General features: G+C 32.2%; 1 protein-coding gene across 1 annotated transcript; it reads left to right on the top strand.

The window, feature by feature from the left end:
• On the top strand, positions 5,305–24,106 carry LOC109326507 (putative UDP-sugar transporter DDB_G0278631). The gene is made up of 10 exons (XM_019559204.1): positions 5,305–5,537; positions 8,285–8,361; positions 9,158–9,319; positions 9,769–9,902; positions 21,678–21,808; positions 22,090–22,134; positions 22,238–22,335; positions 23,149–23,256; positions 23,690–23,746; positions 23,856–24,106. Exons 1-10 carry the CDS (start codon positions 5,411–5,413, stop codon positions 23,928–23,930), a joined length of 1,014 nt encoding a protein of 337 aa, XP_019414749.1. The 5' UTR covers positions 5,305–5,410; the 3' UTR covers positions 23,931–24,106.

Raw genomic sequence — 26,125 nt, 5'->3', positions numbered from 1 at the left:
AGCAAGGTGTAGCACATCATGGCCCTTACTTGGCACATGAACACCATCAACCTTGACCAACAAGTTAACTTGCTTGGATGGCAAGTTAACTTGCTTGGATACACTGTTTTGCTGGATTATGATGTTGTTTGATACCCCCCCACAAGATGGGGCACATATGTTGATGAGACCCAGCTTGGAGTGGATAGAGACATAGTCTTGAACTCCTAGAGCTTTGGTCAATGCGTCTGCTAGTTGAAGAGTAGAGGGCACTGGTAGAAGTTTAATCTGCCATGTAGCACATTTTTCCCTGATTGTGTGACAATCCAATTCTATATGTTTTGTCCTTTCATGAAAAACAGGGTTAGAAGCAATATATATAGCTGATTGATTATCACAATACATCAAGGCAGGGGAGGAATAAGAGTGTTGTAAATCTTCAAGAAGATAGGTTATCCAAGTAATTTCACAAGTAGTGATAGCCATTGCTCTATACTCTGCTTCACAAGAGCTCCTTGAAACAGTTTTCTGTTTCTTAGATTTCCATGAAATTAAGGATTTGTCTAAGTAAATACAATAGCCACTTGTTGATCTTCTGGTGTCTGGGCAAGAAGCCCAGTCACTATCAGTGTATGCTTTGATCTGAACAGAGGAGTTACATGGAAAAAATAACCCTAAAGCAGGTGATCCCTTGAGATACCTTAATACTCTTAATGCTGCAGTGTGATGTGTGTGAGTAGGAATGGCCATAAGTTGAGCTAACTGAGAAATAGAGAAGCAGATATCGGGCCTAGTGTTAGTGAGATAGAGAAGTCTACCAATTAACCTTCTATAAGCAACGGGGTCAGGCCAGGGATCACTACTGTCTTGATGTGTGTGGGTTCCATGAACCATAGGTGTGGATGTTGGTTTGCAGCCAATCATACCAGCATCAGAAATTATTTCCAAGGCATATTTCCTTTGATTCATGGAGATGCCAGTTTTATTTCTAGCAATCTCAAAGCCTAGGAAGTACTTTAGATCTCCTAGGTCCTTTGTTTTGAAAGTTCTATCTAGCAACAACTTGATATTGTCAACTTCATTTATGTTATTTCCAATGATTATGATGTCATCAACATATATAAGTATGGCTGTGATTAAATTCGTTGATGACCATTTTATAAACAGGGAATGATCCCCTTTGGCCTTATGATATCCTAGTTTTAAGAGAAATGTAGAGAGTTTGGCAAACCATTGCCTACTAGCTTGTTTTAAGCCATACAAAGATTTTTCTAATTTGCAAACTTGATTGGGCTTGACAACCTTTAAACCAGGTGGAATAATCATGTATACTTCCTCTATTAAGTCACCATGTAGGAAAGCATTATTTACATCCAATTGTTTAAGAAACCAATTATGAATAGAAGCTAAGGATAGAAGAAGTCTTACAGTCGTAATTTTTGTCACAGGAGAGAAAGTTTCCAAATAATCCACTCCTTCAGTTTGAGTGTATCCATTTGCAACTAACCTGGCTTTGTACCTCTCTATGCTACCATCTGCCTGATATTTTGTTTTAAAAACTCATTTGCATCCAATAGCTGTCTTATCAGGTGGTAAGTCAATCAAGAGCCATGTATTATTTTCTTGTAATGCAACAAGTTCTTTGGCAATAGCAGTTTGCCAATGTGTTGACTTAATTGCTTGAGAATAGGTTTTGGATTCATTCTGGACAGTGAGAGATAAGGCTCTAGCTCTGGAATGTTTTGAGAATTTGGCATAGTCTAAGTAAGATGACAAAGGATACTTACTGTCATTGTTAGGGATGGTGTTCTTGTGTAAAAGGGCACAATGGTAGTCATGTAGGTATCTAGGTAATTTGGTAGTTCTACTGCTTCTTCTAACAGGGGTAACATTATTTGAGTGAAGGTCCATGGATGGTTCATTATGCTGAGAATGAGGGGAATTCTGTAGGAGTGGTGTTGGTGAAGTATGTGAACTAGGGGTATTCTCATGATTTTGTTTATTTTGAGGAGAATTAATAGGTTGAGTTTGGGAGGTAAAGACATCATCATAGATCCTGTCCCTATTGTTTAAATCATCATTGTCAAAGTGTTCTTAGATAGTAGGTTTATTAGGGGATTTGTATGGGAAAACAGTTTCATAAAAGATAACATTACTACTAGTATCCAGAGCCTTAGTGGTTAGGTCTAGGACAATAAAACCTTTTACCCCTTCTTTGTAACCAAGAAAAATACATTTATTTGCTCTATGATCTAATTTGGTTCTGTGGTGAGATTGGGTGCTAACAAAACACAGACTGCCAAAGATTTTCAAGGTATGTAAATCTGGTTGCCTTTTGTACAGGATCTCATAGGGAGATCTTTTGTGTAATACAGGTGTTGGCAGAATGTTTATTATGTGAGTAGCATGCTTAACAGCATAAGGCCAGTAGATTTTGGGCAAATTGCTCTGTATTAGAAGAGCCCTTGCTACATTCAAGAGATGTTGGTGTTTTCTCTCTACCACTCCATTTTGTTGTGGAGTGTAGGTGCAAGAGGTTTGATGAAGCATACCTCTTGCAGAATAAAAGGCCTTCATAGCAAACTCAGGGCCATTGTCACTTCTAATGACTTTGATTTTGGCACAAAACTGTGTGTCAATCATGTGAACAAAACCTAGTAAAATTCCACTGGTTTCAGCTTTAGTTTTCATTAAATAGGTCCAAGTGAATCTAGCATAGTCATCTACAATAGTTAAAAAATATTTGTGGCCATGTATAGAAGTAATGGACAAAGGTCCCCATATGTCAACATGCACAAGATCAAAGCATTGTAAAGATTGTGTATGACTTAAGGGAAAGGGTAATTTCTTTTGTTTTGATTGATGACAAACATCACATATATGGTTCTTATCAAAAGAAACAAAGGGAAAATCAGTCTTTATTGTATCCATACACACATAAGATGGATGTCCTAGCCTATAATGCCAAAGGTTGGAATCAAGGACATTAGGCAGGTTGGCAACAGAAATGTTAATATGGTGATTGAATTTTGGTGTCTTCAACACATATAACCCACTGGATAGCCTAGCTGTACCAATCCTCTTCAGGGAATTCTTCTCCAATGCAAGAGGATTTGGTAGTTAAGTTTGGTATAGACAGCAAGTTGTATTTAAAGGTTGGCAAGTATAATACATCATGGGTGGTGAGGTTGTGAGTCATAATCACAGTTCCTGATATAGATGAAACTACCTCACTTCCATTTGGTAATTTGACACTTATGGGCACAATTTGTTTATATGTGAAAAATTTTGCTAGGCTAGAGTTTATATGTGAAAAAATTTGTATATATTTACCCTTATAATTAATATTTGTTGTATCAAAGTTATATAAAATTGTAGTCATATTACTTCATTTCTCTTATTCTAATACATTTAGAAATATCCAATTTAATTTACGCCGATCTCTATCCTCTAATCTTGAATCCACCTTCTATAAATTCAATTATTATTCTTATGGTTATATATATAGGAACTATATATTATTATCTGTAATACTCATATCATCCAAATTGATGGAGAGTTAATTTATCTTAATCAAAGGTGTTAAGTATGAGATTTTAAGAACACAATTGTTTTTTGTTGGGAGAACTTTATGGTTCAAAATGGATCCAGAATTGTCTGTTATGGTGAATTAAGATTCTCTCTACTATTAAAAGTGGAGAAGTAATATGTGACATTAATAAATTATTAATGACCAATGTTGAATAAGTGTAAAAATAAGTGTAAAATAAGTGTAAAAATTATAAGATTACTCTTTTTCCTCATACATAAGTACCTCAATTTGCGAGTAATAGTTATGCCTTATATTAATATAAATTAATGTACTAATAAATTATTGCTCTAGTAGTGTAAGACTCTGCTGGATATTTAAGATGGTCAAAAGGTTAAGAGTTTGGTTCCTGAAAATGATATTTATTGAGAGGGACAATCACACATCCCGAAAGAAATTAATTCTTTACTCAAAATGGCAAAGTGATATAATTGATAGTACAAACAAAATATAAATTTATGTATTTAAGATTTATATTTTACTAGTTATGAGGATGTATTAATGGATAATTTAAATATTTATTTCCATTGTATAAATTAGGACATGAAAGGAACAATAATGAGAAGATAGACTCTTCCCAATATAAAAATCAAAAGGAAGGCTAACTTATTTCTATTGTATGAGTTAACATAAAATATAAATAAATGAATGTGACAAATAAAATTAGAGAAATAAAAGGAAACCTAATAAGAAGGTGAGATTCTATCCAATTTGAAAAGCAATTAAGTTCGCATAAAATAAAAATCAAATCATGGAAATTCCAATTTACAATAAAATAATCAACCAAACAAATCAATCAAATTTTCCTTCTTTGCCTAACTAATCTGTTTTTAAGGTAATTGTACATTTATGCCCCATCACTTTTCTTCATAGGGCTGAACCATAGAGTACCACGTCACCGCTTATAAAGATTTTGTTAGGTTTTGCTTATAAAGTAATATAAATGCTTTTTATTTTACATTTACTCCCCACATATTATTACTTATGGAAAGAATATAATTTTGACCAATTACCAAGCTAAAATAATTATTGTATATTTTCCACACTTCCTGAGACATGATTGGGTCAAATAAATATATTCTTGTATATTTTGTATCATTCTCATTTCTTACATGATATTATATTAAAGTAAAATATTACTAACCAACATTAACTATATTTTAAGATAAAATAGGCTTAAATAAGTTTTTCATTAATGTTGATTTTGTAGTTAGTCCTTTCAAGCTTTTTTTACTATTTGTTCCTTATAAAGTTTTAGGCATTCATTTTTTATTTTCTTAAAATTAAAATGTAAGGAAAACTTAAATGAAATATCTTACTCTTATATCTATTATCAGTTACTGATTAATAATTATATATAAACATTAAAATCCGTTACCCACATAAGTTTTTTGTGCATTTACATATGATAAACAATTATGTAAAATCATTAAAATCCTATGCCCATCTCATATTTAGTATCATTTATTCCTTTAATTTTACCAACATTTTGTTTTTTTGTGTGTGTTTACATATGATAAATAGAAAAAGACTATTCCAATTTTTTTGCCTCTATCCAATAAAAATGTGACACTTAATTAAAAAAAATAAAAACAAAGATAATATTTAAAGAAAGTTACTTGTCTATAAACATGGAGACATAACCTTTTTGGAACATAAGATACTTTTGCTGGCGAATATCTCCTCGGTCAAAAATACAACATTCCTTTCCCTCCTTTCTGTGCTCTCCTACTTTTTCTCTTCTGTCTGCAAAGCTATAAAATAATCACTTTTTCTCTCAGCTTCTCAGTCAAAGAGCACCACTTTTTCTATCACAAAGATAGAAAACTGAGAGTGTCATCTATGGAATCTGAGAAAAATATGGAACTACCATTCTCTCATCTCAAGCAAAGTCGAGAGGAAAAATACAAAGGCTCTACCATGACAAGAAAAGGAATCCACACTGCTCTATCTTATATGGCAGCTGCTGGTATGTTTTTGGTCTTTAACATACATTTCGTTCAGATTTTTTGTATTTCAGAATATATGATCCTAAACCTAGCCTTTATTCTACTAAATAAGTCAGCTACATGGATGAAATAACGTTGTAATACTCTATAATAAATTATAATTATTATTGTTTTTCTTCCTGTCCTTTTCCTAATATGATGTTGAAAGCTAGATTTTGGTAAAATGATTGATTCATGTCAAAGTGTCAATCCACCTCTTTGAGTTGGATTAGACATAAAAAAGTGGGAGCTAGTTTTTCCTCTATAGATCGGAACAATTCTCTAACTTTTATTCAACAATGTAATTACATTTCCAAAATTTTGTGCCTGTTGGGTAACCCAGATTCTCGAGTTACACTAGGAAAAAAAGTTTGTTGCCGTCAAAAGTTAGGATTTTAAAGAGTATAACATAAGATCAGATTTTCCGTTTGTCCAAGGTGAACTATCTTTGAGACAGCGACTTATTATGCTATTATCGGGTTCTAAAATATAATTACTAAGTATAATACATAAGAAATGTAGTAAAATGAATAGCCCCTCTAATCCTTCAAAAACATTTACGTGTGCATCCCTAAAAAACTAAAATCTAAAATAGTACACAATGATTGTGAATGTAAGTCAAACTAGTTACCATCATATATCATAAAAAAAATAATTTGATTCACATTTAACATTTATGGTATCATCATTTTTGGGTTTTTAATTTTTAAAAGATCAAATTGGTACAAATAAATTTTTTAAAGGATTAAAATAGGTATTTAGATTAATATTGTTTTAGTTTATGAGTCTGAAAAGTTTAGTGTAAAATAACACTTCAAACTATGCTGGTGGAACAGGCTAGGAGCCATATTGATGTGAAATATAAACAGTAGAGAATTTGTCTGGTTAAGGATGTGATATATGATGAACTGTTATGAACTTTTGAGAAAAAGTTTACAGTGCTAAGATTGAAGTCAGCATCAGGTTATAGTGTCGCATTAATCTTAATTTAAATGTATCAACTTCACAAGATACAAAAATCAGGCCCTAGCTTTATTGAAAAAGTAGTTCAGTGGTACAGCTTTTTTACCTGAAAAACATGATTTGATTATGATTTTTAAGGGTGTACTTCTCCTGTGCTTCATATTGCTTAAGGCCTTTTCCTTTATGAGGTAACCTATGTGGTTTGGGAAAAAAAATTGCTTTTAAAAAGTAAAAATGTCATTTTATATTATAAATGAAATAATAAAAATATCATAGTATATTGTTTTTGCTCTCATATTTGTAGTACTTCCCTCTCTCGGTGATTAGAAACAGTTTAAAATTTATGTATTATCAGTGTAAAGTTTTTTATACAATTAGTGTATATTATCCACTATTTATTTATATTACTTTTGTTTGAGTCAATTGGAGTTGACAAATAAATGATGAATAATATACTAACAGTATAAAAAACACTTACATTATCAGTATACACATATTAAATCCTATTAGAAATGATCATTACTCATAGGATTTTTTATTGTCACGTGTGCATATAACCTAGGTCACTTACATGGCTTTAGATTATTGGTTCATTGAGGTGTGATTATATTTTCTAAAATTGTTATTGTTTATTAACTTAAATCATTTTCTATTTCTATTCAAAAAAATTGAGTGAATAACATTATTAAAAAAAATCATTTATTATGTATAGAAGTTTAAAAAGAGTGCATATCCACTGTCTAATTTTTTACAAAAGTCTTATAAAAATAACTTTTGAAGAAAACATCAATTATTTCATTTTGTGTTTCACTCATTGTTTCATTCCCCTTGATTCCGTCAGATAAATGAATAAAGAATAACTTAATTTAAATATTTAGTAACTCAACATGAAGATGAAGTGCTTGTCTCATATTTTGGAGGTCATAATTGAAATGGGAGACACAACCTATTTGCTTCTAATGATAAGATTATCATAGGACCTAAGTGTGAAACATTAAATGACACTTAACAAGGTACATTCTTTTTTGGGTTTTTCCCAAGAGGTTTAGGACCTCTAGTACAACGTTGTCCTTTATAGTGTGTTATGTAAGGTGTGCGGGCAATTCAAAAATAAAATTTGTGAAATGAAAATTATGATATTTTATTCTAAATTTTTTGAATATATCATTTTCTAATACATAAATTCTTTAACTAATATTCTTAGAGTACTAATTAAATTACCATATATATTAGTCTATAGCATTTCATAGATAAAACAGCTAGAACAACCTTGAATTTCAAATTTAGAATACCCAGAAAAATCACAGAAAATATGTCTAAAGTATATTAAATAGCAACAAATATAATAACATTTGTACAAGTAACTCTGCAACAGGAAACTCAAAATATTGGAAGAGAACATAAAACAGAGGCAATGGTCAAGGTCAACAAGAACAGGACAGGGAAAATAACACAAGTACAACATTGACAACATATCTAAACACAGGCGGTGATGAACACGCGCCTTCTAAAAATACAGAAAATTTCTTTCTAAAAATACAGAAAATTTGCATACTTTAACTTTTGAAGTGGTCTTTGTCCTTGTTCAGTGTTGCCTTTAACTACTTTTATGAGTTACTATATAAAAACTGATCTAGTTATTGTTTTGTTTTTTTGTGTATGTGCCTAGTTGCTTTTGCAGTTTAGATATCTTAATTAATTGTTCAAGTAGGATAGTGCGCCGTTTTAGTGAATATTGTAATGATTTTCATTAATTCTGCTACAGTTCTCTTGGTTATGTTCAATAAAGCAGCACTCTCTTCTTACAATTTCCCATTTGCAAATCTCATCACACTTTGTCAGGTAGTTCTTTTTCCAGATGTTTTTGTCACTTATTAATTTTGATATGCTTTGGGCTTAATTTGTTTAATATGAACTAATCATATGTTACAATTTGTTTTACTTTAAAAAAGATTATTTTTACATGAATCAGACCACTAAATCACAATTAGATCCATTTGATTATTCTTAGTCCTAGAGAGGGACAAACATAGATAGAATGGTAAAGTTGTTTCAAAACTTTAATCCTCGAAAAATCTCTCTTGTGGGATAAGTAGCAATCTCGTCTACTAGGCCTACATTATTCTTAATCTTTAATAATTAATTGATTCAAGTTAGATTATGTTACTAGGATTATTATTAACACTAAAGGTTTTTTTCTGTCCTTCATTGATTGGCTTACAAACCCATATAGGTATATGCAATGTATATTGCTATATCTTGAATTTTGGATTGATGTAGCAATGTATTTTGTATGGGTGAGTATCATCTTCAATACTAAAGAGAGAAATACTTTAAAAGTAAAAGAAATAAATGATATATTATAACACTTTTATCCTCTAAATACAATGAATAAACACTTTTATCCTTAAAAGTAAAAGTAACAACTTCCCCTATCATGTTTAATGAGTTGGGTACCCATCTTACTCCTTATAGTATAAAATTTATTTTTTCCGGGTTGAAAAATTATTACCTAACTAATGCATGTAATCTATTTTGTATCATTTTATTATCTCCCAAATTCCATACCATATCACCCATAACACTTCTCTCTATTTCTCCTTTGTCATCCTGAAATGTTTTGTCATGTTGATTTCAGATGGTGTGTGCATTTGCTATACTTTATGTAACGAAATCCTTGAGGATAATTTCTTTCACAACTAATGAATCCCAAAACCATTCTTACAACCCAGCAAGATTTGTGTCCTTGAGTACATTGGGTCACACCCTTCCTCTAGCATTGATATATATGCTGTATATGGTAAGTATTTGTGAACATTTTCTTTTTCCTAGTTATGAAGGACAAAAATTCATTTTCCTAACTGAATAAAAAAAATTATACCGACTAATATCTGCCAATTCCTTTGTCACGAAAAACAATCATCTCATTAAACATTCAGATAACTTGTTTTCAATGGAGGTTAACTTACTTTCCTAAACAAGGTGATTGTTTCTTATTAGTGATAAAAAATGATACATATTGACTTGAGATCCTCTTTAGTACTAGAGATTTACTGAACCCAGATTTTAACATGTGATATATAAAAAATTTAAGGGTCTAGATTTTTTATCACTTTTAAATTAAATAAATTGAACTATAAAAATATACCTTCTCTCATATTAAGACCCGAGGGGAAGATCCCATTTCATACCTATTAGTGAGTATGATTTATGTTATTTCTAACTATGGATGTACCTATTTGTTAAAAGGTGGTGACCATGGAAGCTGTGCGCCGTGTGAATGTTCCCATGTACACAACCCTTAGGCGAACTACGGTAGCCTTCACAATGATTGTGGAGTATTTTGTGTCAGGGCAGAGATATTCAACTTTTGTTGTTGCAAGGTATGGCACTTATACACCCTTTCTTCCATTTAGTGGTTATATATGGTACATGAATTCACTCATGATAATGAAACCAATGAAAATGACCATTTGTTTTATTTGTTCTTTGCATGTTGTCATTTATGTACATTAATTTATTATTTATCATTCATTTATATTATTTTTTGAAATTTAAAATATATGGTGAATGATGGACTAATAGTACATAAAACTATTACATATTTTACTCACAAAATTAATGCATCTCCTCTCTTATTATGTGTGATATGGTTTATACATTTATTAGACTATTAGTCTATTACTTTGGTCGCAAATTGATTTTAGATTAGATTTTATTATAATATCAGAGTCAAAAACCTGAATATTTATTTGATTCTCGAATGTGGGAGTTGGGTATTTCTCTCACTGCAGATTGTTTTGAGACGAAATTAACCTTGACATACATTGATATTTTGTGGGTGACTGTGAATAATGTAAATTTTAAACAAAATAAATTATTACAAATCATTTAGATTTATTATGATGGTGGAATTAAAATAATATAACTAGTGGGAGAGTTTAAAAAGCGAGAATCCACTCATAACTAAGACATTTTGTCATGGGGATATCTCTAGATAGGATTCGTATTCGTATGTTAAAAAAGTGTGCCACTCACATTAAATGGAATTATAGCGAAAGTGACATAAATGTTTGAGCTCTTTATAGCATGCAAATTATAATAACCTCTTATATAATAACGACCTCTTATATAATAACGATTACAAATTTTATTACGAGATTCAATTTTATAATTTTCCTTTAGTAAGAAAATCATCCCCATATATAATTGCGAGTACAAAATTTATCATGAGAGTCAATTTTAGAAATTTTATAAGGAAATCCTTTATAAACTTAAACGTAACTCAATACTAAAATTCTTGTGGGTTAACTTTTGAACCCAAACTCGACTATAAACTTGATTAAACATAATGTATTCTTCTTTCGGACAAAATCTTCTTAATACTACTTATTATTATGTATATGTAATTTGATATATAAATAATTTATATCCACATATTTTGTGAATCATTTATACATATGTATATATGATGAAATTTTTAGAGAATCAGTGACAACATGTAAATATATACACATTGTAACAATAAATTAGTTGTATAAGAGTGTTCTAAAAAACTAGAAAAACAATTAAAAAATACAATTAAGATATATGAAATTATATTAGTGGATATGTTTTTAAAACTAAATGTACTATCTATTTTGATTGAAAGAGATGATATTATCCTAAATGTTGATTGGATTATGTTTTGAAATTATACCTTGACCTAAATGTAATTCAATCCTAAAATCCGTCTAGACTAACTTTTGAACTCGAACTCGATCATATACTTAATTAAACATAATATATTCTTTTTGTAGATAAAATATTCTTAATATTACTTGTTATTATGAATATGTAATTTGATATATAAAAGATTTATATGCACATATTTTGTGAATCATTTATACATATGTATATATGATGAAAATTTTAGAGAATCAATAACTTGTAAAAGTGGGACAATCAATACAAAAGGATAATCCCTGTCAGGGTTGTGAGCCACATACACTTGACTTCATCTTAGACTAGCAATTTTGAATAAAGACATTCATGAAGGACAATTAGATCCTATCAATTAGGTATTACACATAACCATTCATCTATATTGTATTTTTCCTCATTCTATTAGTTGTATTGAGCCCTTTATCTTGCTTTGAAAAATCCTTCCCCATCACTGAGTTGGGCTCTTATCATTGCATGGCCCATAAATATCAACCTTGTCCTCAAGGTTGGGACAATACAATTCAATTTGCTTAATTAAGCCGATTTAGAGCTTGGAGTTGTAAGCAGGGACATTTATCATTGTGTCATTGGGGCTGGACAACCTGCCTATCACTTTTCGGTCTGGGGCATGCGTGTTAGTAAGATCCTACTGTGCCACGCGATAGCTTTCTATAGGTGGATTGTGTCTCTTTTCTAGTTGTTTGGCAGCTAACATAATACCATTCTCAACAGTAGTAGGGCATTCCTTTTGATCCATGGGTGAGTGTTGGACCAGACTGCGACCGGGGAGCCTTCAATCACCGGGGAGTTCCATTGTTACATTGGCATGGGAAGAGTGAAGAGTCACAACTGAGACACCACATTTTGAACCAAAACCTTAAGGCCTTAGTTCCATGGGCTTTTCCTTCTTATAAATTGTTTCACTCATCCCCGCATATCCAATGTGGGACTTCGCACTTGAATAAACCCAACAATCTCCCCCTCAAGTGTGGATACGACACACTTTCCGGTCCGCTCCCCCTTGATTCCACCATGTCCCAGTCGAACCATCGGCTCTGATACCACTTATTGGACCAGACTGCAACCGGGGAGCCTCCAACCACCGGGGAGTTCCATTGTTACATGGGCATGGGAAGAGTGAAGAGTCACAAGTAAGATACCACGTCTTGAACCAAAACCTTAAGACATTAGTTCCATGAGCCTTTCCTTCTTATAAACTCTTTTACTCATCCCCACATATCCAATGTGGGACTTCACACTTGAATAAACCCAACAGTGAAGATTACTTCTGCACTGCTATCTTTCGTCCTTGTCCCATAGAAAAACTACTTCTCCACGTGAATGAGAAATTGGACACAACTTACAGGGTTTTTGCTTCAACGACCAAATTTGACATTCTATGAGACTGTTTGAATTTGCACGAGTAGGATCATACCATGTTTCATTGTTAGTTTCCTCAGTTTGACTAAATACATGTAGGACAGTTTGGAGTCCCCAATGGCATTATGGACTATGGATGCTCTATGGTTATTGAACGTACTAGATGCATTCATGTACTATCCAAAATGCCCTCCAACGAATCAATCACACTTGGAATTCTTGTATTAATATTTGGTGTCCCCAAAGTTTTCTAGACTCTTTTTTGAGTATTGGGGAGCCCAACCCGAATTTAGTATTCTAAACTCCGAACTCAATGTTTCTTGACTAAAGGTACTTTTCACTCTCTCTGTTCCCCCCATCCCCATGATCGACATCTTGTTTTCCTTCCTTTGCTCTAACATGGAAGGTCATATATATCTTCAAATCTTTTGGTAACTGTAGCTCATAATCCATTATACTAATCTGGCGGTCAATATGATACAACCCAAAGAACTACCCAGTATGTTTGTGAGAGACCCTGTGAGCTAGTGTTTGCTATCAGTGAGATTGTAACTTTAACCACATCCAACTTCGAACATCAAATGTATAATATTGTCTACCTTCATTGCTTTGTTCCTTCATTATTTGCTTGGCTCAGAACAAATTGTTCTTTAGTTGATGGAGTAACTATTTCCTCTCTTGTAGGGACACAACCAGAATGTTAAAAGGGACATGCCTAAGTACGTGTTCGGTTAAGGTTAGACGTGCCCTACCATAGAGAGCCTAAAAAGAATATTTTAGTGGTTGGGTGGCTATATGTGTGTACCAATACTCTGCAAGGTACAAGAACTTAAACCACCTTTTGGGCTGCTCACTAGTGAAACAATGAAGGTAAGCTTCCAGGTATTTATTTAGCACTTCGATTTGACCATCTGAACGAGGATGGTAGGCTAAGCTAAAGCAAAGCTTTATTCCTTGCAATGGAAGAACTCTTGCTAGAATTTTCTTAGGAAAAGCTTGTCCCTATCAGATACGATGGATCAACAAGTGCCATGAAACCGATATATTTCCATAGTAAACCTTCCTTGTAATTGAGCAACAACGAAGTGGGTTAGAAGTGCTACAAAAATGACCATACTTGGATAGTCAGTCCACAACCACCCATATGAGTGTGCCCAAATGAAGAGGGTAAGGAAGTAATAAAATCCATGGAGATGTTGTCTCACACCTTCTAGGATATAGGTAATGGTTGGATTAACCCTTGTTATTTAGTTGGGAGATGTATGCTCTGTTGACACACCATACACTGTTTGGTAAATTGTTTTGTTTCTTTGTATTGCTCATGCCAGAAGAATGATGGCGTTGAACAAGCCATTGTTGGTTTAAATCTAGAGTGACCTGCAACTAGAATAGAGTGATATTCTATTATCAATGTGACTCACATGTTATTGATGACATGTATAAATAGTTAGTGTTTGTCATACATTAATCCATTTCTGACTTGGTATGTGTTTGTTGTTGTTATTGTTACATGTGTCAATTTGTTGGCAAGTTTTGACCTTCTGTTGTTGCATAATATACAGTAACTTGGGTGACTAGTCCATGGATTGTGAAGGAGATAAAAACAATCACAAATTCAGTTACTGCTTGACACCAAGATAGCACATCGACCACCTTGTTATATCTTCCAAGTTTGTAGAATATGTCATACTGAAATCCTTAAAGTTTAGTTGCCCATTTTTGGTGTTCAGTATTTTTAAAAGCGTGTGTAAGGACATGTTTTAAACTTTGTTGATATGTAAATATTCGAAAATAATGCCCTCATAAGTATTGTTGCCATTTCATTACTGTTTTTGTTATAGCGTATAGTTCATGTACATATGCTAATGCCAATTGCATTTTCATGGTCAACTTCTTACTAAAAAAGGATATAGGGTGACCATGTTGTGACAAGACAACGTGATGGGTATTACAGAGGTGCTTGTTTCTGCATAAAAAACAGTTGTAAAGTCCGTAGGACCAACACTAGAGTTGTAGTCATTAATTTTTTTTTTCATTTTAAAGGCCTCTTGTGTCTCATCCATCCTGGTAAAATAGGTTTATTATGGTAAATTAGTGAGAAGAGTGGCGCGCAAGAAAATATGATGGATGAATCCCCACAAAAAGCAATAAGAGCGAGAAAACCACACACGATCGTGTTTAAGCAAGGCACCAACCGTTCTACTATGATCTTGACATTGTCCGAGTCAAGTTGAATCCCTTTTGCCGATATAATGTGTCCCATGTAACAGCACCAAAAATACACTTAGACATCTTAGCATAAAAGTGATGAAAATATAATAACACCAAAATTAACTTAGAAGTAGATTATAATGTCATCAAAACATATTAGCACAAATTTGCGAAGGTATGGCCTTGAAAGATCATTCACAGCTGACTGAAATGTTGATGATGCATTGATTAGCCCAAATGGTATCACTAGAAACTCATAATGCTCATCAAAATGTGAAAAGTGATTTTAAGAGAGTCATTAGAACTACTTTGATTTGATGGTACCTAAACTGAAGGTCAATCATTGAATACATAGTATAAGTTACCAATTCATTAAGGAACTCATAAATAATGGGTATGGGAATTAGTATTTAACCGTTATGGCATGGAGGTTGCGGTAATGAACATATAATCTTCATGTACCGTCTTTCTTTCGCACTAGTAACACTTGTGAAGAAAATTGGCTGGTGCTCGAGACAACTATCCCTTCTTGGAGTATTTCAAATGTGCGTTTAGTCATAACATCCTTTTCTGTAAGAGGGTATAAATAGGGTTTGACATTGAGTGGGTTTGAGTTTGGTAGTAGGGTGATATAGCGGTCATAGGGGCGGGACGTTGGTAGGCCTTTCTGTTAGGGAAAAATGTTGGAGTATTGATTAAGAGTTGTTGTATTTTCAAATCAATGGTAATAGGGCCATCAAGTGTATATAGGGAGGGTAAGTTTTATGTTGTAAGTAGTAAAAGACAAAAATAGATATAAAACATGTTAACAATGACTTATATGTGAGCCATGCAAAAGAGTTGTGTAAGTTTGGTTAGAGTGGTGGTTATGTTGTGGTGGCTAGTGAGGGTCAAGGGTTTGAAGCCATTGAATGCCCAAGACTAAGTTAACTCCTAGAATATGTAGGAGATAAAATGAGATTGTAAAAATATGTTGATTGACTCTCAACCGAGTCTCCTTACATATTTGAGTGTAATAATTGTGCTCCTCGTTTTCCACCTTTACCGAAAATTTTGGAGTTGGGAACACTTGGAGTTTGAAAAACTAGGCAACCCTTGGTTGCATGAAATTGTGATAACTCCCAATATCCACTAACACAATCATTAGATGACCATAAATAAAACCTTGAAATTTAACTATGTGAGGCAAAAGATTACCTTGTAAGGCTTCAGCAAATAATCGAAAATGTATAAACCCTTCATTAACATCGTCTGGAAGAGTGGCATCTGAGGCCACCACAAGAGTAGGTGTATGATAGCATAAAATCCAACTTACTATTTATCAACTAATAATAATAATAATAAATTAGATTGGCGACCATTATTAAATATATACTTCTCATTATAATTTTAACATAGACCTTGAGCCATTTTCTCTTGCATTTGAGCTATTGTTAGGCGTTTAATAGGTAGACTAGAGGAAGACCTTATTTTAGGCCTAATGGGGTTAGGGGCCGCGATCTGTGGTGACAAACACGAAAAACGAGTACTTTGTCCTATATCATTTAGTTTGCTTTCCACTAGTTTAGCAAGGACAATAGCATGGCTAACCGAAATGGGTTGCAAAAGAGCTAGTTCCCTACCAAACTCAAGTTTCAGGCCAGAGAGGTAGCAATTTAAAATCATTTCATATGAAAACCCCACAATCTTGTTACACATCCGATCAAAATGTACTTGATATTCAGAAGTAGCACCGAGTTGTTTGAGCTTGAAAAACTCATCCTAGTGATTTTCATAGGTGGAAGGTCCAAATGTTATTGTAAGTCTATAGTAAAAGTATCCTATGTCGCGAGTGGGTGGTTTTGGTACATCCATTTGTTTCAGCTGAGGGCATCCACTTGCTTATGAAAAGACATTAATTTCATCTGTTGTGGAGGGGGAATTTGATAGAGGTTGAAATAATGTTCTTCTTGAAATATCCAGCCCATCCGAGCCATCAAAAGGACTGAAGGTTCAGTTTCAGGGGTTTAAGGGTAGTATGATGGTTGTCAAGAAGATGAGTAAGTGAGTGGTTGAGAGAACCCTGGTGGAAAGGATGTTGGGGGAGTAAAGGGAGGTAGTTTAGGTTATATTTTGGATTTTAGATATGAAATCACAAACTATAGTTCTTCATGTCTAGAATTCATGGTTTGTTGTAGTAGATCTTATCCATAAGAAAAATTGAGCTTTATGGAAATTAGTTTTTCCATGATGCTTCACAAGGGATCTTCTATAGAAAAAAATTAGGAGGCATGACATGTAAAGATAAAAGCACCAATTTGGTAGAAATTTATACCAATAAGAAGATTAAAATTAATTTGTGTAAAAAACAAGGAAATCGAGCAATGCTTTGATTTTTCCTATCATTTACTAAAAAGTACTGCAAATTAAATACAAAAGGATATTCCCTAGGCTTGTGTTTCATCTTAGAGTAGTAATTTTGAATACAAACAAATAATAAAGACAATTAAATCCTATCAGTTTGGTATTACATATTGTCATTCATTTATATTAGATTTTTCCTCATTCTATTAGTTATATTAAGTCCATTATATTGATGCTCAAATCCTTCCCTGTCACTAAGTTGGGCTCCTATCACTTGGTCTAGCACTAAATAAGTTGGATTCTAAGTATTCCTGCAATGCAAAAGGTTGAGGTTAGATTCATTGTAAATAAATAAAATATCCTAATAACAAGGAATGGTAACATGGCGTATTGATGTCAGATTTATGTTTACCTGAACCCAAATTAAGCAGGGTTGAAAACAATGATGATCCTTCGAAATATATATTTCTATACATATGGTCTCTATATATGTCAAATATATATATATATATATATATAGGTTTTATATATGTATTTAGGTGTAAATTTGTAATTATATATATATATATATATATATATATTAATCGGTTTGGGACGAATTAGAGGTAGGGTATCAAATATACCAAACTCAAACTCAAAATTTGAACTTGGGTAAAACCCGAATCCAATCACATAAGATTTTCCCTGTTAAGTTCGGATTGGGTTCGGGTGCATACCTACAGGTTCGATCTTTATTGCCATCCTGTAACAAGGAGAGATGATCAAAATTGTTTTATATTAAATTCTGACTGTTTTTTAGTTTATTTTATCGAATATATGACAAAATGGGAATCAATGAGATTCGAACTTGGGAACATGCTGTGGAAAGGAAGCCAAAGCACCCTTATCACAAGGTTACTATTGTAACATTCTTACTTAGTTTCCAAAATATATTTTTGTAGACGAGAAATACATAAAATTTATTTTGAATTATAAAATTGTTTGACATTTTAAGAGAATTAATTATAGCAAAATGTTTCCAAAGTAATCTCTTTTGTGTAAATTATTCATAAAAAATGTCCAATGTTAAATGTACATATCTATCTTTGCGTGTTTTAATTAGCATAAATAACAATTCATCTTTAGTTGGATTATATGCATACTTGTAATAATAAATATACAATAGTTATATGGTTGTACACATGAATGATAAATCAGTCGAAATAAGAGTTTATTGTTTGACGTGCACTATAATAAATATTTGATTATTTTAAGAAAGTAGCAGTTAATAATATTATACAAAAATTTAATATTCATGTTGTACAAGGTATCTTAAGATGAGTTATGTAACAATTTGAGTTTGATAATATTTGAAGTTAAATTATAATCTGAGTATATTTCTATTGTTTATTCTATTTCCTTTCCGGTTAATATTGCTACTATATTTACTAACATGGATTCAATTTTGATCCTTAATGTTACCAACTGTAAGGATTGTAAACATAATATTCTAATTGTTCTTGGTTGCATGGATCTTGACCTTGTACTAAGAATGAAGCAACCTTATTCTCTTTTGATTCTAGTACCTCTGAAGAGAAAAAACTCATGGGAAACGGGAACACTTCAATTACAAGAGTCTTATGATCATTAAGTACAATACTCCATAGGCACTTAGGGGTTTTATATATGAAGGGATAGTAAGTTCCAAAGAATTCTTTGCTGAAATTGAGAAGTTCTTTTCTAAAAGTGTTAAGAGAGAAATAAGTTCACTCCTTCAAAGCTTGATTTCTTTGATGTATAAAGGCAAACAAAATATAAAGAGTACATAATGGAAATGTCTAATACTTCTTCCAAGCTTAAGACTCTAAAGCTTGCATTCTCGTGTGACTTATTAACTCATTTGGAGCTATTATATCTTCCCGGACAATACACTCAATTTAAGATAAGTTATAACTGCAAAGGTTCGAATTGGTCTCTTAACGAGCGCATTTCATATCGTTTGAAAGAAGAAGAGAGGATGTAGCAAGAATGGATAAAAGCTCACCTAGCTAACACCTCTAAATAGAAGAGAAAAAATATGGAAGGTAAGGACATACACTAAGAATGAAGCTGCTAAGGGCCCAATGCAAAAGAAGAAAAATGGTAAAAAATATTTCTTGTTTTATAACAATATTGGATATGTCGAGAAAGAATGTACTAAGTATCATTCCTAACATGAAAAAGACATGTTACTCCCTAATCTCATCTAATTTAAGGTAAATGTAGCTTAAGTAGCTAGAAACATTTGGTGGTTGGATTCCGATGATACTATGAACATTAGTATGTCAATGGAGGATTGCCTAAGTTATCTAAGGCAATGTTTTTGTTAGTGCAGCGGAAGCAATCTTTGCACATCATTTGTCACAAGCAATCAAATAAAGACATAGAATAAATAGAAGAGAAAAAACAAGAGAATTTGGTAACGAGGTTCGACCAATTGTGCTTACGTTGAGCGGCTGCCAAAATATTATTAGAGAATAAGGATTAGAAGCCCTAACACACCCATGGACACAAGTGCCCATGTAGTATTTCTATTTGGGGCACATAATAATAAGGGACCTGAGTCTAATATATAAAATTGATACTCAACTCTATTTTAATACTAGGAAAGTGAGACTTCATATAATAACATATTTCAAACATCTTCAACAATTTCCACTTTGATTGAAATAGACGAATATCCCACTCCTTAGGAAATCTACACAAGAATCTCCACCTTAGTGAATATATGACTCCACCTTGCTCAATGCCTAATTCTCTTTAACAGCTCCTCCATATAAGAGTTTGCTCCCCCTACAACATAAACCTTCTGAGCATCCTTGACGATGTTACCAACAAACAACCTAGCTCTCCAAACTTGTAGTGCAGCTTCTCGTACCTCCATCAAATAAAACATTGGAACCCCTACACAAAAGTTCACCAATAATCATCCTCTTCAATACTCAGTCAAACTGAACTTTGGAGCTTCCTTGGAAAGTCTCAACCGCTACCACCATTGTCTACTCCGACAATCCTAATTTAAAAGAAATATCATACTCTACTATAAGAAGTACATCCACAACACAGACCTTGCATCAATGTTAACTAATGTCAGTGTCACATTCTTGCATCCAAGCTAATGCCCATGTCACATCCCTACATCTCTACCAATGCCCGTATTACACCTTGTATTAAAGACAAGGCTCATGTTACACTCTACATCATAGTCAGCCAACGCCTTTGTACATTTGTGGATATGCTAATAATTAATAGCCTTCACTATGACGTCTCAAAGACACCATTAAGATATTTCACTTCTCATCTCAAATAATATCATTCTCTCAACGTCTTGAGAGATTTTGTGAGCACATGTCTCAAAGCCGAACTCAACACATGAGTCCCTATATCCACATTGATCTTAATCCAGTAAATGAACTTCTGAGCTTCTGGGTAAACACATATATCGCCCTACCACAGTTCCACCATATTTTTTTCTTCAACTCATCTACTTTATACTTGCATGGTACCTTTGATGTACCTTGTCTAGCCATCATGCATTCCCCCTATTTAGCCATTATCTGACGTCTAGGTTAAGAGCCATCCACCAATTGGCTCTGATACCAATTGTTGGTGTAGCAGAAGTGATCTTTGCGTAAGTTGACCATAAGCAATCAAATAAAGGCATAGAATAAATAGGACAGAAGAAACAAGAGAATTTGGTAACGATATTTGACCAATTGAGCCTACATCCCCGGGAGCGTTGAGCGGCTGCCAAAATATTATTAGAGAATAAAGATTACAAGCACTAGCACACCCATGGACCCAAGTGCCCATGGGATGTTTATATTTAGTGCTTCTATCTAGTGCACATAATAACAATGACAGGTTTTTTGAGGCTAGAGGTCGAATTTGCCCTAATTTTTTGCACACGTGCTTATAAGAATGGGAGGTAGTGGTCCACGAAGTTTCACGATTATTATTCAAGCCGATAATTTTTCGTAATTTTTCTAAGCGGCGAGCATTACATATTTCCCGAAAATTAGAAAATTAGAATATTATTCCTAAACATTTCCCAAAGTTACGCCCATGTAACCTGAATCTAATATATAACATTGATACCCTATTCTATTTTAATACTAGACAATGTATAAATTCATATAATAACGTATTTCAAACATCTGCAACAATTTTGAAATGTGGTTGACATTACATTGTGTTGACCACAATAATGAAAAATTGCATGAAAAAGCAGTCGATGCAATTGCACTTCTGATTATCATACAATTGCATATATTCTCACAATCTCAATATTGCAGCCGAATTACGGTTGGAGAGTACAATTACAACATTGACTATTCATAGTCTTCATAAGTTTTTTTATCTTTTTCAGTTTTACTCTATTCTTATGACTGAAATTGATTTAATCAATTCCTAACTTGCACCAACTACATAATAACAAGTCAATTCTTGAGTAATTGTTCTGTATAACTTAGATTGACTAACGAATCAAAGTGATTTATCAGTGTTGTGATAATCATAGTTGGTGCATTTGTTGCTGGAGCTAGGGACATGGCATTTGATAGTTATGGCTATAGTGTTATTTTCGCAGAAAACATGTGTAAGGCAATTTACCTTGCTTCTGTTGCTCGTGTTGGTAAGATGTTCCTTATTTCTTTTGAGAATAAAATATATCCTCAAGATAATTTATCTCATTCAGCTACTAAAATCAGGACATGTGTCATATTTAATTATTTTCTATAAAAATATTTCTAAAACTAAACAAAATAGTACGCATGTCATATTTTTACCGGCCATAAAAAATAAGTTATCTTCTTATATAAGGAGATACTTTATTCTCTATTTATAATGTCATGTTCATTTTTGTTATTTTTGGAGCTCTATTACTAAAATTGATATATTTACAACCTTTTATAGGTAAATCAAGTGGCCTTAATATTTTTGGTCTTATTTGGTGTAATGGTAAGATACTGAGGTTGTGATCTTGGATTTTTTGTTAATTTCTAATTTCTTTAATATTGGTGGTCTTAATAAATTGGATTATTCATGATTTTATTCTATTTAGTGGTGATTTGTGGACCAATTGTGTTGCTTTGGTCTATACTTAGAGGAGACCTACAAACAACACTAAACTTCCCTTATTTGTTCAACCCAGGATTTCAGGTACTTCTCGTTATCAAATGTTATGATTAGAGCATTAATAGTGCATGTTTGAAATAGCATTTATGAGGATTCTTTGCTTTTTCTTTTGTTAGTTTTGTTGGTTCCCCTAACCTTGCAATTATAAAATGTTGCCTACATATGTTATAGGTTGAGTTGTAGCTACAATCAGTTTTATTGCTGCTTGAACTTCTTCCGAACACAAATTGAAGGAATCAAATTTCTCTCCTGTACCAGAGAGGGAATATGTTGTTTTTGTTCTTGGTTTTAACTTTTAAAGATAGAAATATCATATTATTATATATAAGTTATAGAAGTTTCAAATCATATTTCCTATGAAATACTGAATCAAATTGATCCCTTTAACATTTTTTGGCATGATATCTCAATTTGTCTTATATGAATAGAATAGAATACAAAGGTACCATTTCTGGTAGTATTATTTTAATTTTAATAATAAAAAATGCACTATCAATGCGTTGATCTACTTATATAAGAATATGCTAGATCATCATAATGATCAAATGTTAATAATTCGATTCATGTGAACAACATTTGTTAGGAGGGATAACCACGCACTTCCCAACAATACTACTACATAATAGTATCGATATACTGAAATTACCAATTACTAGTTATTAGTTTACCCCAAGGACCTAATGAATTTTCTATTAGTTACTACTGATTGTTTTTTGATATGTTACAAATATTATGTGTTTCGTTCAAACATTTGTAGAATACTCCCTGTCGTTATTATATTTACCAATTGATACTTTAGAGGTATAATTTGGTTTGTTACATTGAAATCTTGTGCAGGTTGTGATTCTTCTTTCATGTCTTTTGACTTTCTTTATGAACTACATTGTTGTTCTAAATACAATCGTCAACTCGGCACTTACGCAAGCAATTTGCGGTAATTTAAAGGTAAGCAATGTATTTGCCACTAGTATTCAAAAAATAGGATAATATTTATACTAGCCTAAATATTTATATATAGACAATATATTATTTATCATTTATTTGTATTACTTTTTCTTGTTGCATAGTCAATGTAAATAAAATATGAATGATAGAAAATGTAATGACAGTATGTAAAACTCACACATTGTTAATACATACATTTTTTTCTCTATTTACAAAATTGGGGTTTTTTTATTTAAACTCACTTATTATCGATATTATCACTAACCAAACGATAATTATTTTTCTTGCATGTTGGCACCCATGGTAAATCAAATTTGTTCTCTAATGATTTTTCTCTCTCCAAAACGTATGATAAAATCATAAATGTTTGACAATTCGGTGTTTCTCCACCTTCAACAAATATATTGTTTTCTAACTTGTACTTCTTTTCTAGGATGTTTTTACTAGTGGAATAGGATGGCTACTATTCAAAGGACTTCCATATGATTTGGTAAAGACCAATCCTGTTGCAATCCTAAATTCTTGATTAGTAGTTTAGTACCACATTTCACTAATTTATTATTTTTTAATTAAACTTTTATGTTCTGCTATGTTTACAGTTCAATATTCTTGGTCAATCACTTGGCTTCTTAGGTTCCTGTTTGTATGCCTATTGTAAAATCCAAGGAATATGAGGATTACCTTCTTTATTATAATGTACTCAGACCACCTAAAAGCTTTGATATTTTACAAGCTGCCTCTGATGGGAGATTCACAAACATCAACACACAAAAATAGTACAATGTCCCTACAAGTTTCTTATTGTTACATTATAAGAAAAGTAAACTTCATATTCTCTGTATAGAAGATTGATATAGAAGGTTGATATGGCTCAAAGGGGTTTCCCTAATCTGGACCACAGTCAGACATAGGTAGCATCCTTAATTGAACCACATTTGGGTATCCATCATTGCATTTGTAGTCAATCCGCATAACAACATTCATAGATTTATATCTCTTACAATAAATAATTTTATCTTCATACCAACTATATCGCTATCTCATAATTCACATTTTACAACATTCATTCAATAATGTGTATGATGAATGTTGTTAAATATAAGGCGGAAGGGAATCAATAACACTCGGTAAAACAAACATTATTAAATATGATAGACATATATATATAATCAACAATGTATAATAAATCATGCGTTGTTATTTTTACATTGTAGAGATTCAACAACATTTAGTCAAACAAGTATTGTTGAAAGTCACATATTCAAGAACGTTTTGTATAGTGAGGGGTTGAATGTTTTGTATTGTTATTTTTACATTGTAGAGATTCAACAACATTTAGTCAAACAAGTATTGTTGAAAGTCACATATTCAATAATGCTCAGTCAAGTGAGCACTGTTGAAAGTCACATATTCAACTACACTTTGTACAGTGAGTGTTGTCAATTGATATGTTTTGAATATTGACGTTTCGTGTAATCTAACTACAGAACATGTACATTTGAAGATATTATTAATTTGAAATTTTTACAATCTAATGATAATTGTTTTTAATATAAATATTTACAAAAAAATAAATATTGATATAAACATATACATAAATACTAAAAGATGCAAACATATTTATAATATATTAATTAAAAAGTATTGATATAAACATTAAGAAAAACATTTATAGATGAGTAGTTTTTAGAACAAAAATACCAATGTTTGTGATTAAAAAACATTCAATGATGCTCTACGTAGTGAGCATTGTTTAAAGTCTACTTTTAAGAGTACTTTTTGTTATGAGTGTTGTTGAAAGTTTCAACAACGCTTTTTGTAGTGATTATTGTTGAAAAATTCAACAACACTTTTTGTAGGTAGCGTTATTGAATGTATTCATATTTAAACTGAAAACCTCACAAACGTTCTCACACTTCAACTAGTTCATTCTCTTTGAGCTAAAGAAAACCTTCAACATACTAACCTTCAACACCGTAACCGAGCGTCAACAACTCAACTCCCACAATATTCAATAACTCAAGTCTTTTCCACGTGGGATGATCACAATAAAGAAGAAGGTTATCCGGGCAAGAAATAAAAATAATAAATTAACAATGGAATGGAACATGAAAGATAACTATGTAACATGAAGGGTGACAATACATTGGTGAGCTACATTAGGTTGTTGTTAGACTAATGGTATCAATATCATTCATCAAGTGGAATGATAAAATGTTGAATAGTATGAAGGCTATAATTTGGAATAATATAATCGTAAGTAACTTTAATCTATAGCTTATTCATATTTCTTATCTTTTTACTTATTAATATAATAGTAAGTAACTTTAAATTGGAATGATATAACTTTGTACTTATTTTTCCAGTCAGTTTTTTATTTTAATGAATAACACAAGGGCTACATACTTAAAATTACTGGCAAGAGTCATAAACAATTTAGATCGAAGTTGGAAATTGTGTTAGAGATATCAAGGGAAACATCAATCTTAAACCCGCAACAGAATATGCAAATATCATTAATAGTCAGTTTGGAGGACTTTTGTGACTAGATGCACAGACGATGAGTCTTTCAAGATAAAATTATTGTCTTTTTGAGTATAATTTATGGTTATTTTTATGTATGATAAAAGTATGTACATTGATATAGTTATTGTTTATTAACACATAAAATAAGTGAAGAAAACCGCAAACAACCATCAAAACCATTGTATCCATATCAAACATCACAAGTTTAGAGGAGTTGAGGAAACATTTTAATTATGGTTAATTTCATATTACAATATTACGTATTCACAAATACATTGTTAATTTATTTTATATCACAATTGGATCTAAATGAGACGCTTCAAATGAATTGATAGATCTGGAC

This window comes from Lupinus angustifolius, chromosome LG14, assembly GCF_001865875.1.
Source record: "Lupinus angustifolius cultivar Tanjil chromosome LG14, LupAngTanjil_v1.0, whole genome shotgun sequence".
Taxonomy (NCBI): domain Eukaryota; kingdom Viridiplantae; phylum Streptophyta; class Magnoliopsida; order Fabales; family Fabaceae; genus Lupinus; species Lupinus angustifolius.
The sequence above is the reverse complement of the archived record's forward strand: the minus strand, read 5'-3'. Positions and strand labels throughout refer to the sequence as shown.